Below are 14,171 nucleotides of genomic sequence, written 5' to 3'. Positions count from 1 at the left end.
TTTTTTTTTCTTTTGCTAATCAGCCTGAAGGTGATTAGGTCATCATCATCTTTTAAGTTCCTTCTTTATTTGGAAGCAAGGCTTAAAAAGATTTCTATTTTCCAGTCCCTTTTGGAACCTAAACTTTTACATTATTTGTCATAATGCTTTACTGAATATTGAGGGTCCTGATTGCTAATTTCTTTAACTGCAGGATGTGCCACTCAGGTCGAATGTGGAGCTACCACTGGAAATGGAAGCCAAGTCCTCTTCTATTCTTATTTGCTTTATGTATCATGTATGTTCCTCACTCAGGTAAGACACTTTCTCTTTGAAACCCCAAATTTAATAATAATTTCAAGGTCTTCAGTGTAAGTGTACTACTTATTTAAGCGACCTTAACTTTATTTGTTGCCGTTTGTTTTTTCTGTTTCTGTCCTTACAGGTTTTTTTGTGTGTCTCTGTTCTCTCTAGCCTCTCTGAATTCTCTGTGAACACTACTTTGAACATTGTTTTACTTGCTAGTGAGTTTATTTCTTGAATCTTTGCTGTCTTCCTTCTAGCTTTATTTATTTATTGAGACCATATTGAGTGCTGAGATAACTATATAACTGACATTAAAAAGGTGCTAGCTGTTTCTTCTACCATTGAATAAATATATAGCATTTTGTCCTCTTTTCAAGTTTACATATGGTTACTTATGGAAGGTAGAAACTTTGCTATTTTCATTCATCCTGATTTTATTAGCATGTTCCAATATAAAATAGGAATTTGAAATTAAGTTTTTAGACTATGCAGTTTATTGGTATGAAAAAAGTTACTTATTACAGTAATTTGGGAATTTAAATATCTATTTTTTGTAATTACCTTTTTTCCTGAACTTTGATATAAAATCTTTTGGTTGTTAAAACCTAATTTTTTTCATAAACAGCTAATTATATGAACATGCCAGAGACTGAGGAATGTGAATGATGTTTAAAAGTAAACTGTTTCTTTATTATCTGGTTTTGTCACTGAACAAACCGCATTTCTCTTAAGTCCATTACACTTTATATTCTCCTGCTTTAATTTTTCAATTTATTATATTTTCCTTTAGACTAAACTATAATGTCAATTAAGAAAATCATTATTTTTGAAGTCTTACATATTTATTACTTGAGATTTAATCAAGATTTATAAATTCCATACTTATGATATATCTGCATTATTATAAATAATATAAAAGAATCGTGGACATAGATTGACTGCTAAAATTGCTTATTCATGGATCAAAAAATTCAACTTGTATTTAAAATGTAAATACTGTTTTTTCCAAGCCACCAAGTATTTAAGAGTTTCAGCTGCTTACTTGGAAAATCCCTGGCACTTGTTTAATGGCTCCAAAACAAAACTGATCTTTGAGTGAATTTTTGGTATGTATTTGTTAGAATTTCATTATAAAGTCACTCTTTCTGTTACTAAGTCATTGCCAGAAAGAGGAAACAAATTTGTAAGGCGATCTGAAAATTAAATTTTTATGATGTACAGTGTTGAACTACTTAATTTTCAAACATGGTGCTCCAAGAACCAAATATGTAATGTGAGATAAATTATAAGATTAAAATCAGTTGAGGTCTGTTTACTTTCATTTTTGTTAGGTCATGAATTTGTAAATTTTTAAGGCTTCTTCAAACCAAAGCACCTTGGGACTGTTTTAGATGTCAACATTTTAATTGATATATGCGCATTCTTGAATTTTATCACTTGAATAAATAAAATGACACACATGTTTTTAGGCTGAGCAAAGGGAATCAACCAGGCTGGGATGGGGCTAAGGCGGGGGAAGCACTTCGGGTGCCAAACCGAAGGAGGCGCTTGCATTCAGGGCCATGGGAACCCACGTGCTGCAGCTTGTGTTAAGTGACTCTTTCACACAAGATTTTCTTTCTTTTAACTTTTTTCATTATCCAACTTTTCGTATGCATCAAATAAGGTTTTGTGACAGTTTTCTGTGTTCACTTATGAAGCCAGAACATTTATATCTACATCTTTCTAACCCTAATTCATTTAAAATGCCACCCCCTCACACAGAAATATCTGGACACACAGAAAGAGTTTAGGGGTTATTATTGGCATTTCAATATGAAATTTTTGCCTCATGAAATAACTCAGCACAAGATTCCTTAAAATAAACTCACAAACTGTTTACAGTGCATATTACAACTTCAGGTATGTATAATTTTTAGTCTTGTCTTTTACATAAATAAAAGTATAAGATTACTATATTTTTGAGGCGTATTTAGTGCTTAATGACAATGTTATAACTCTACCTACACACTTTGACTTTTTTTTTACTTCTCCGGTTCACCCCCGAATGATCTCAAGTCCAGTGGCTTTAAGTGTCATCTTGATGCCAATGTCTCCTAAATCCATATGGTCAGTCCTGGCCCCTTCCTGGACCCTAGGGTCACCTCTTAGGTTGCTAATCCTTATCTACCCCTTCGATGTATGATAGGCCTTAAACTTCACACATGCATACAGGACTCCTGGTTCCTATGTCCTATCCTAAAATCTTCTTCTCCTGAGTCTTTAGAATCCATCCTACTGTCCTGCTGTTCTCTCCCACCCTCACTATTTTCTAGACACCTTGGCCTTTCTCTTCCTCGGTCATGCCTTCCTAGGGCCCTCGTCTCTCTGACCTCTGAGTATCCACTTTTTCCTAAGAACATGCCTGGTTCATTTTGACACTGAGATCTGAATTTAATTATTATCACCTCAGATAATCCTTTCCTATCCCTCAATTCAAAGGAGCCCCACTGTCACTCTGTCATTTTATGACTGTTTGTGATAACCTGCACAGATTTTGGTTGTTCTCTTGATTGTTAATGATTTGTTAATTTGATTGTGATAGGTAGGTTGGAAAGTTGGAAAACGTTTTTCAATTGTTAAACTTGACATTTAGTTCAGATGATTAAAAATCTGTAGTTTAGTTTGATAACTTCCATAGTTTAATCCATGTAATAGAATTGCAATGTTAAGTCTCCTAGTAGGTAAGTTAACACATATACTTTCATAGGACACAAAGCAAATAATATACAAGGTTTGTGCCTTTCAGAATTTTTAAAAGTAATATAGGAAAAAACTCCTTCTCTCTTGACAAGTGATGAATATAACTTTAATAAGTATTATAACAAAATAACAATTGAATATTTAAACTAGAACCACAGAAATGCAAATTAAAACAGTAAGACATGATTGTTTTTTATCCATTAGCTTGACAACATTTGGAAAGGTTGATAACATCCAGCATAATCCAAGTTGTTGGGAAAAGAGCATTCACTAACACTATTGGCTCTATCTTTTGGGAGAGCAGTTGGGTAACATGTTTTAAAAATTAAGAATATATGTACTGTTTCGCATATCACTCCCACATGTGGACATATATCCTATAAAAGTGAAAAAACATAATAAATATGTAGAGAACTATGTGTCAGTATGTTAACCGTAGCGTTGCAATAGCAAACAATTGGAAAAGACTAATTGTTCATCAACAGGGGAATAGTTATATAATTATTTTACTTTCAGACCACAAAATACTATGCAGCCTTTCAAAACAGTGTGGTAAAACTGTTCAGATTGGCTTGGAAAGCTTTTCAAGATAATAACGTTAAATCAAAAAGCAAATTATAGAATAATATAAGATTATCCCAGATTTGTAACAGGTTATATTACAAAACTAGGATGTATTGTGTGTGTGTGTGTGTGTATGTTTGTAAAAGCTGTATGAACATGTTATATTAATAAAACATGGAATGATACACACCAGGCTTTTAAAAATGGATTATCTCAGGGGCACAGTTTGAGAATGGGGAAAACGATGTAACTTTATATATGTCTGAGTTTTTTGCCTTGTTATACTGAGCATGTATTACTTTTATAATTTGAAAAAAAAAAGGAATTTGATGATTTTTTTCTGTTTTTTTTTTTTTTAAAAAAGCCACTTTAAAAGAAATGGCCAGAGAGACTGTTGAAATGTATGAATATTTTCATTATCTGTTAGTCCCTTAAGTTGTTACTCTGGCTCTTTCTTCACTTAATAAAAATCTCTAAAAGGTGTTTCAAATAATAACCTCTTTTTATGTGGCATGATGAGCCATGACTCTGAAGGTGAATGATGACATCTCAAGCAGACAGAGTGTTATGGCTTCAAGTAGAGTGGGAAACAAACAGCCAGGAGCCAATGAATTCCTAAGCAACCAGCAGCCTGTTTCCACACAGATAGCCTTAGTCATGAGCACCCAGGGAAGAGCCTCCCTTCTCTCCTGAAAATCAGTGATATCAGCAGATTGTTTCAAAGCCCAGTGTTATTCTCATATCTACGAGACATCAACAGCTAAAAGGGGAAATGTTTCTGGATGTACCCGATCTGGCTTGAATCGTGTACTTTCTAGCCCAGGGCACAGCAGAGTTCTGGAAGGCAGGTGATTAGGCAGAAGGAGTCTTGTGCCTTTTTTGCGTGTGTGTGTTAATTTTTCTCATGATCATAGAATGAGCAATTATTATCTAGTATCAATTACATTATAATCTGTATTTTAATGTTAAATAGGCATTTAATACATATTTTTATATTTTATCAAAAGGTTTTCAAATGCCTAGAGAAATAATCCTTTTGTAAATCTGCAAGTTATTTTTTTTTTAGCCATTTTAGTATTAATGTGTACTTATGTATCTGAAAGGTCAAAAATGAGGCTCTAGCTTGCCCTATCACCATGTGATTCCCTCTACCATGTTATGACACATCAAGAAGGCCCTTACCAGATGCCAGTGTCGTGCTCTCAGACTTCCCAGCCTCCAGAACCCTGGCTTGTACAGGGATTGAAACTTGGAGCTTGGTGTTATCAGCATCACACTCCAACCAACTGAGCTCACTGGCCAGTACTGTATCTAGAAGAATTTAAAACTGGTGTTTAAACAGAAACTTGTACATGAATGTTCATAGCAACACTATTCACAGTAGCCAAAATGTGGAAACAAACCAAATGTCCATTAAGTGATGAAAGGATAAACAAATTGTGGTATATCCATATAGTAGAATATTATTCAGCCACAAAAAGGAATGAAATATATGCTGCAACATGGATGAATCTTGAAAACAATAGACCACATATTCCATTTGTATGAAATGTCCAGAATAGGAAAATCCATGGAAACATAAAGCAGATTAGTGGTTGCCAGGGAATGAGGGTAGCAGATAATGGACAGTGACTGCTTAATGGGTACAAAGTTCCTTTTGGGGTGATGAAAAAGCTCTGGAACTAGGCAGTGATGATTGTTGTGCAACCTTGTGAATATACTTAATGCCACTGAGCTGTACACTTTAAAATGTTTAAAATGTTAAAAAAATAAGGCTCTAATTTTGCAAACTATTTTACATATGATAAATGTGTGTGTCTAATTGTACAAACTATTTTACATGCAGTGTGTGTGTGTTTCAATCAGAGTCAAAGTGCTTCAAATTTCTTTCTGAAGCTTTTAGCTAAGGAGCTGTTTTCTCTTCCATACCTCAAATTAAATGAACCAATGTGACCAAATAAAAGCCTAAAAAGTTGTATACAGATGTTTCTTTGAGACATCTTTCCAGATAATTTCATTCGTGTGCCTTTGGAGGATCTAAATTCGATGTGCATAGTTAAATATAAAATCCTACATGAGAACTCATAAAGTCAATTACATAAACATAAAATGGGGGTGACTTATCTTGCTACCACAGTAACAATCTCAAGTGACCAAGCAGTGCGATGGGACCACTAATGAAACTGACACCACTTAGGAAGAGGGGGATGTTGACATAGAGTCCACTCTTCACTGGTCAGATCACTTTTGTCCCTACGCATCGTTGTTATGATTTAGAGAAAAATGGTCAATTGAGAATATCTAGACCACGCAGACCAGGATGGTGATGAGTCTCCGTCAGTCTGAGGAATGTTTCAGTCTATGTCAACACTAAGTTACATGAAGGCTGTTTGGGGTGAAGCTGGGACTATGGATTCCTTCCATTCATGTCATCCATAACATTGTTGATTTTGTGTTTGGTTCAATTAGTTGTGTTTTTATAAAGTAAAAATCCTGCTGAATAAAAAAAAAAGTGACTTAGAAAAATGGCACATTTACTTTGGTGTAGTGAAGTCAGTGTGAATAACGTGCTGGTCTACAGCTATTTGGAGAATGGTCATCTGGAAGGGATAACAGACTTATTCTAAGTATCCCAAAGAGCCAGAGCTAGGATAAGGGAGTTGACGCTGTAAGTTCCAAGTGACTTTCCCAGTCATTGGTTGCCAAAAAATAAAACCAGCTGTTCTTCACATTCCCTATCCCTGGCAATGGGGACCTGAAGGAATCTCACTATTGAGGAGGAGTTTGTACTAGATACCTTGAAGGCCTCTTCAGCCTACACTTTAATCATGGAGTACGCATATGTTATACAGTACATTTTTATATACACGTAATTTTAATTTTATCTCAAAAGTTCCTTCTGTGTACATTTCTTTTCCACTTTAGCAGCTAATTTTTATATGAACTAGAACTGTACATTGGGCAGGTAACTTTATTGGACAAGATAAACCTGGGATCTCTAGACTTTGATAGGTACATACCAACTCTGAGACTTTGGCAGGTACAAAATTACTAATCATTTAAGGAATTTTTCTTTTATTTTTAGCAAGTTGACTATGTGCTTTTTGACACTGTTCTTACAGTAGTGGCAATATCAGAGTATTCAGTAAATAAGGAATGTGGGAAAGAACAAAATGGAGAAGAAACAAAGAAAAAAACAAATGTATTCCAGATTTAATGAGTGAACCAGAATATATTCCAGAAATGTATTACATGGTGGGGCAGCAAGGGGAGGAAAGTATGGAAGTTAGATGAGAAAATTATATTAATCCCACAATAAGCATGAAGTCACATGAACATCCTTTCCCCTCCGTTGAACTAAGATGATTAAACACCTGAAAAGAAAACAAGGTCATTGCCAGCACATGGGTGGTTCTTACCAGTTCAGATTAACCTTCAGAACCATCTCCTAAAAGGCAGTTCTCAGAGGAGGAATAAAGTAGCCCAACAGGGACTATGTTACTACTATATTTCTATGGTTAAAACTAATTATCTTGATTTATTTTGAAAGTCATTAAAATATTTACAGCCAGTTAGTCATTTGAATGAAATTCATTTTCAGGAAAATAGTTTGAATTATGATGCCTTTAACGTCAAAATGTCTTGGTTCATAGTCCTTTCTAGACCAGCTTCATCTTAAACTTGTGGTTTAGAAATGATATGCTTTTTAAAAAACTACAAAATTTTCTTCAGTGAATCAACTATTGAGAGTCAAAAAAAGATGCCTCTCTCTAATACATTCTGCTCCATGCTTGGTGCTGCTAGTTTAGATAAAAGAGAAAATGTTTGCACTAGAGCTCGTATGATGGGTTATGTCAACTCGTTTAAAAATCAAGATCTTTTGTTCTTATTAATTATAAAACTACACTAATCACTATTATTGGTTTGGGCAAAGCTACAACAGTGAGTGAATGCTCATAATATTTGCAAATCTTCAAACAGAAAGATCTTTTAAAAAGATTCTTTACCTGGTCAAAACTTTAAAGAGTATTATTAAAGTAAAATACAGATTTGGAAAGAGAAAATACTCTGAATTAGAATATTAATTACTGTTTTATACACATCCACCATTCCTTCCTTCTGTCCTTCCTTTATTTGTCTTATGCTTTAAATATATTCCAGAAATATGGCATTATATGCAATTGATACTGGCCCCTATTGAGTCTAAGTAATAGTTTTGCTGGATTAGTGGCTTTATTGAACAGAATTTTAAGGCAGAGGATGAAAGTTACTGATCACAGTGATCAGAAACTGTGGCTGCAGTAATGGTGCTATGAGGGAAGGAAGCTAGACTTTTAGAGATAATTTGCATCAATGTCGGGCTTTTAGAGAGCATGTGCTAAGTGTGCACAAAGATTTTGCAGATGTGGCCCCCACCTCTTCCTGAATTCTCTTAAATCAGATTGTGTATACCAATGGTCTTCTGGCTGGCTCATCAGAGGTCAATATTAGCTTTTTACTCAGAATGTTAATCTCATCTCTCTTTAGAGTGGTAACCTGAAAATTTGTTACCTGTACAAAGCTCATGATCACAAAATTTGTTTCAGTGCTGATGAAGACACAATATTTCAATAAACAATAAAGTTTGAGGTTTTTCTTGTAGAGCCTTTGCTAAATTGACATAGGGGCTTCCCCCACCCCCTATCCCTTCCAGTTTGGTAAGCCCCAATATTTTAGTTGGTGTTTGGTTAGGACTCTCATTACTTATCATATGATTTGCTTACGTGTCTTACATACATGTATTAGAGAGGTCTGCCTCTTTTATTACCGATTTTAGAAGAAAATTTTCTCTGAATTTTAAGTCATTTCTTATATTTAAGGTGTAGTCCATTTGCAAACATCATGTCACTCATTGTGCCACCACAGAAGAAGTGTTCAGTAGATGGATAGTGAATGAATTTAATTGCCTTCCACACCGACCTGCTGAGACTTAGCATTTCCTTTAGCAGGGTGAGTCTAGCTACTCTAAGAGTTTAGGCATTCAATCTTAATCAGAACTTCCACCTCCCCTTCCCCTGCAGTTAAAGTATGTTCAACATCTGTGAGAGCGTTGCAGTACTTAAAGGAGTTATAGAGAACATAGAGTTAGTATTGCTACTGCTAGACTCATTTAAAAGCTAAGGGCTATGTCATAATAACATACTAATATCTGATCATTTGTGTCTATATATGTATATATCTATATCATCTATCTGTGTGTCTACCTGTCTATGAACGTCTGTCTACCTCAGGCTATTTTCAAAGTCTTGGCTATTCAAAGGTAAATCATGGTCCTTAATATCAAGGAGTTTTAGCATTGATGGAGAGACTGACATAATACAAAAAAAATAATAGAATGCAGAATTGCAAACATAAAGTCAAATGATAACAGAAGAGATCTCAGAAAAGTTTCCACGAAGGAGATAATGTTAAATGTATCTTCTAGCAGGAGTGATGAGCAAAATATTTAAAAAGTGGTATGGCGGGCCGGCCCGGTGGCGCAGTGGAGAGTGCGCCGCTTGGGAGCGCAGTGGCGCTCCCGCCGAGGGTTTGGATCCCATGTGGAGACCGGTTCCCGCTCACTGGCTGAGCGAGGTGCGGGCGCAACACCGAGGGCTGCGATCCCGTTGCCGGTCCCCGGTACAGGCGCGACACCGAGGGTTGCGATCCCGTTACCAGTCAGTAAAAAAGACAAAAAGGAAAAAAAAAATGTGGTATAGCTTCATCATTACCCATTTGAACAGATTTTTCTGCAATTAGATTGGATGCTTAGCTATATAAACTCGTGCAGTTGTGGGTGTCGTTTGTACCCAATGAGTATCAGCCCTGATGAAAACAGAAAGTGAGAAGATGGAGAATGGGTATGGGCATGGAGAAGGGTAACATAGGCAGAGAAAGCAGCAGGGACAAAGGCAGATGCACGGATGCATTGAGAATGATGCTGTAGAAGCATAAACACTTCTTGTTACTAGAATAAAGGGTCTCTGCAGAAGAGGTAAGGAATGAGGCCAGACAGGCTAGTGGGAGGCCAGAATGGAGGACATCATGTGAGGGATGAACTGAGTAAGACTTCCAGCCCAATAGGGAAGATAGATATGTTACCACTAGCTGCAATTCAGTAAGATGCATGCAATCGAAGATGAGTGCTGAAGGGCACAGAGATTTAAGAACTTCCCTGGGGCGTAGTTAGGTTATTCAGGGGCAGAAATTGTTTTCTGTTTATTGAATCTGCAGGGGTTTTGTCTGTTTGTTTTTTTTGTTTTTTGTTTTAACACCTTTGGTATACAAAGTTTGACAGTCTTTTTCATCTTTATCAATGTGAAAGGCAAACGACTATATTACACTTATTTACATTCTTTGGTTGTTATTAGGTTGCATATCTTTCCATTTGTTTTAAGCCCATTCATATTTATTTTTTTAAATTGTCTTGCTGTGTTCATATTTGGGGATGTGTGTTTGTTTCTTATGCTTTTTCTCTATCGTGCTTTCGTGCTTCAGAAATGAAAGCCTTAGTTTTCCCTTTGGTAAACAGCATTGATATACGTTACCAAAAAGCTGGAGATATTTGTAGAACTTCAGGCACTCTCTGTGCTTTCTTTTTTGCTCAGACCCATATTTATTTGTGATGAAGTGTTGTTGATTCTAGATCAGAAATGTGTTCTTTGTCTTTATAACCGTGGACTCCAAGGATCTCATCTCCACCGGGTATATTGTAAGAGCTCCTAAGTAATCTCCCTGCATCCAGTGTTTCTGATAAACCGCAGTTGAAATCATGTCCCTGCCCTGATTCACTTCCCTTGCAGCTTCTCATTGCCCTCAGCATGGAATCCATATCCTTAGCTTACGTACTTTCGAGGCTCACCTTTCGAGGCTTTGTAGTGTTCTATCAAGTCCCTGCCAAATAGTAAGGTATTAATTAAATATTGGATGATTGTAGAAGTTAAAGAATTTATTTTTGATTAGCAAAAAAATGGGATTACCATAGACATTCAGTTATGAAAGAGAAGTTTGTGTTTAGCCCAGATACAGAGTTGATTTTTAAAAACTAACGAGTCAACTCTTTTATCTTTGTGGAGGACTAGCTATTTGAGAGAGGAAATTTCATAAAACTTAACCATAATTATTTCTGCCAAAAGAAGAAAGTAGTGACTTTAAATGAGTACAAAAACCACAATACTTTTTAAAAATTATTTTCAGTTCCTCCAAAAATTGAGCTTTTCATGGAAACACATTTTTTAAGTGCTAAACCAATTTTATCACTATTAAAATGTATACTCTTTTAAAAAAATATCTATTTTGTTGAAAACCGGAAGCAGTGGTTACTGTCATAAAATTCTTTCACCGATTCCCTACTCCACTCCCCCTTTGGTGATCTTTTTCACAGTTATCCCCACCATCACCTGTATCTTAAACTTTTTATCTTAATTTATACCTTCTCCAGCTTAGCTCACAAACATACTCAGGTCTTTTCTTTTCAAAACAAAAATTCCCACTTCCCCTCAACCCATTTGTTCTTTTAGGGCACCATTTTAATTCTTCACTCCCTTCATTTCTGCATGTCTTCAGATAGTAGTCTATGGTTTGATTTATTACCTCTTCACCCTTAAAAAATAGATTATTCTGTTTTCAAGATACATTGAAAAGTATCAGTTAGAGGAAGTGTGTATGTCTATGCAAAAAGTTATAATACAGTTTTCTAAAACTCTAAAGATCTCTGAAGTAGTCTGAACCTCTCCAAAATTTTTTCATTTAAAAAAATTTTTTAAGTACATAGAACATATTTGCTGCAATAATGTTTGTTCTTAATGGGACAAAAACCACTTTCTTCATAGAAAGTATGGTTTAGGATGAAATTGTGTCACAAAATGAGATGAATAATGATTTAGAATTTAGTCTATTTATATTCAACTTTTGAGAGAATACCTTTTGTCCATAAAGTTTTTCATATTCCTCAAATGCTCCTTTAGGGGCTTCAAACTTCCTAGCAGCTTATATGATTTCTTTTATTTAAATCAGATTTACAACCTGATTTGCCTATTTGGTTCTGTTTCCCATTCCTGTCTCTTTCCTTTTGAATACTTTCAATATTCCCATCATATCTTAAATTTTTTGGTAAGATACTTATTAGGATATTTATTGCAAAGTGGTTGGTTTAAGTGAAATTGAGAGAAAGACTTTATTCTCTGTCTACTGTGTGTGCTTGGCTTTACTTTACAACAACCTTTATCTTGGTTATATGTGAAAGCATCTTGAAATGGGAATTTGGGGCTACTTTAAATCTTCCATATGTGGGCAGTAGAGATTATGTAAGATATGTTAATGCGATATGACACAACTTACCAACATTTTGGTCAGAAAAACATGTAGTTCATTGGTTATGTTAAAATACGTTGGAAGTCTTTAACTTTCAGGGCAGAATATATAAACTAAACGGGTTTTGTTATTCATGTAAAGGTAAAAAATTAAACTTGAAATCTGATAATAAAAATTGTAGAGCTAGGGCTCTACAGAGCTCACAGACCCCTCCAGCCCATTCACAACCCCTTCATATGCAGGTCTGTGAACTAGATAACTGGCAAAAAGGTCCTTTGAGCATTGGTTGAAGTAGGAATAGTCTTTATTCAGCACACACACATCTAAGAGCTAAGCAATCCACAGGAGAAACTCAAAAACTCAACTGCTACCAGCAAAGTCCAAAGAAAAACTGAGCAGCTGCCAGCAGAGTAAACATGTTCTATTTTTACGCAAGCTCTACCAGCCAGCTTCTGCTTCACAAACTGAAGAACACACAATAGCAACAAACTAAAAAGATACATGGGTTCACATGCACACTAACTCCACACACACACAACTTGTTTACAAGAAATGTGCTGCACCATCCCCAACTGGACCTGAGTTGAGGGAGCTTGACTAAATTATTCTATTTTCCCCACAAAAATGAACATATGTAATTTATTTTCCCTATATTTGAAGGAGAGCTTTTCATATTTTAGAAATTAGGACCATAGTACCTAACAAGTATTTTAAATTTTAATAATCCTAGTCAAAAATAAAATCAGAAAATATATTGTAGGCTATTTCAGTTAAAGATAAAAGAGAATCCTATATTGTTTGAAAGAAAAATGTGCCTTTGAGAAACATATTTTTAAAAATTTAAGCCTGTGTTGGATTTTATTTAAACTTTAATAGCACATTCCAAGCGCTAAGGAATTTTTGGATGCATCTAAACTAATGGTGGGAGTGAGATAGTTGCTTTTGATATCAATAACTCTGCTATCTTAGCTCTGAGTAACTTGATCAATCAGTAACATGAGTCAAAATGCTGAATCTGAAATAAAATTTGGCAAATATGTACTTTTACAGTCAGAAATACCTTCTCAGTGTGTACTGGGGCTTTGTTCCTCATGGACTGTAGGTAGGAGGATACAGTGAACACACTTGGTGAACATTGTGTGCCTCATCTTTTGGCTTCTGTTTCTGGTAAACTAAGGCCAAGGGTGGTTAGAAGAGATTACATTGGATGGTTGATTTCTGTTTTCTGGCTGCATAGCCTGGATATCACTTGATCAAAAATTATCTACAGTTCTTATTTATTCAATAGATGAATATGGTACAGCAGTTATTGAAATACTCCTAAAAGTTGAGAAAGGATCCTATGAATTGAACACTGATTTTCTATTTTTTACTTTCTAAACATATATCAGAGTAGTAGGACATTTTCAGAAAGCTAATAAATTTTATAATATCTATCAAGCTTTTTCAAACCCTTTGACCAGTAGGCATCTATGAGTAACAACACATATGGATTTTTATTACAGAAATAATTTTAATAAATATTAAAGACAATCTAAATATCCTATAAGAGATTTTATAATTATGGTATTTTTACATTTTGAAAGATACACATAACCCTAACTTTACTTTTTTCAAATGTTTAGTGAAATGAGAAAAATATTAAAGTGTAATTGAAAAAAGCAGGACATAAAACTATGAGTACTATGGTTTTTTAAACAATAGTCTGGGTTAAAAATAAAAAGAAATACAGCAAGATAGCAATCTCCATGCTCTTAAGATTCAGGTATTTACTCTTTTTGTCATATCTTTATGTTTCCAACAATAAACATGCATTGATTTCATAATAATTTTAAATCAATGCATATTCATTGTTTTTTATTTGATATGGATATGATTGTAATACTCTTTGATATTATATGTATATAATCCACATATATATAGTATGTATTTACATATTATAAATATGTATTCATACAATGCTCATTGATTATATATGTATATAAAATTCCCTAACCTAATTGTAGTGGTTAATATTTTTGCATGAGAAAATTAGTTTGAATAGTGATAATCTTGTCCTGAAGACTGGAAATGTCACTTTATCTCCACTAGGTTAGCTAAAATTAAAAAGACTAAAAATTACTGAATTAGTGAAGATGTGGGACAACTGGAACTTTCATACATTGCAGGTGCAAGTGTAAAATGGTAAACCCACTTTGGAAAATAGTTCAATAGTTTCTTATAAAGTTATATATATATATATATATATA

At 34.7% G+C, this 14,171-nt stretch overlaps 1 protein-coding gene across 2 annotated transcripts in view; it reads left to right on the top strand.

Moving 5' to 3' along the window:
• Nucleotides 1–212: 212 nt before the first annotated feature.
• The window catches only part of GPR126 (G protein-coupled receptor 126), a 134,827-nt gene continuing 120,868 nt past the window's right edge, over nt 213–14,171 (top strand). For both annotated transcript variants that reach the window (XM_008566244.1, XM_008566243.1), the window contains exon 1: nt 213–294. In XM_008566244.1, coding sequence (XP_008564466.1) covers nt 213–294 — 82 coding nt within the window. The remainder of the gene's footprint in view (nt 295–14,171) is intronic.

The sequence above is a fragment of the Galeopterus variegatus genome, unplaced genomic scaffold, assembly GCF_000696425.1.
Source record: "Galeopterus variegatus unplaced genomic scaffold, G_variegatus-3.0.2 Scaffold230, whole genome shotgun sequence".
Taxonomy (NCBI): Eukaryota; Metazoa; Chordata; class Mammalia; order Dermoptera; family Cynocephalidae; genus Galeopterus; species Galeopterus variegatus.
Note: the sequence above shows the minus strand (reverse complement) of the source record. Positions and strands in the feature narration are given on the sequence as shown.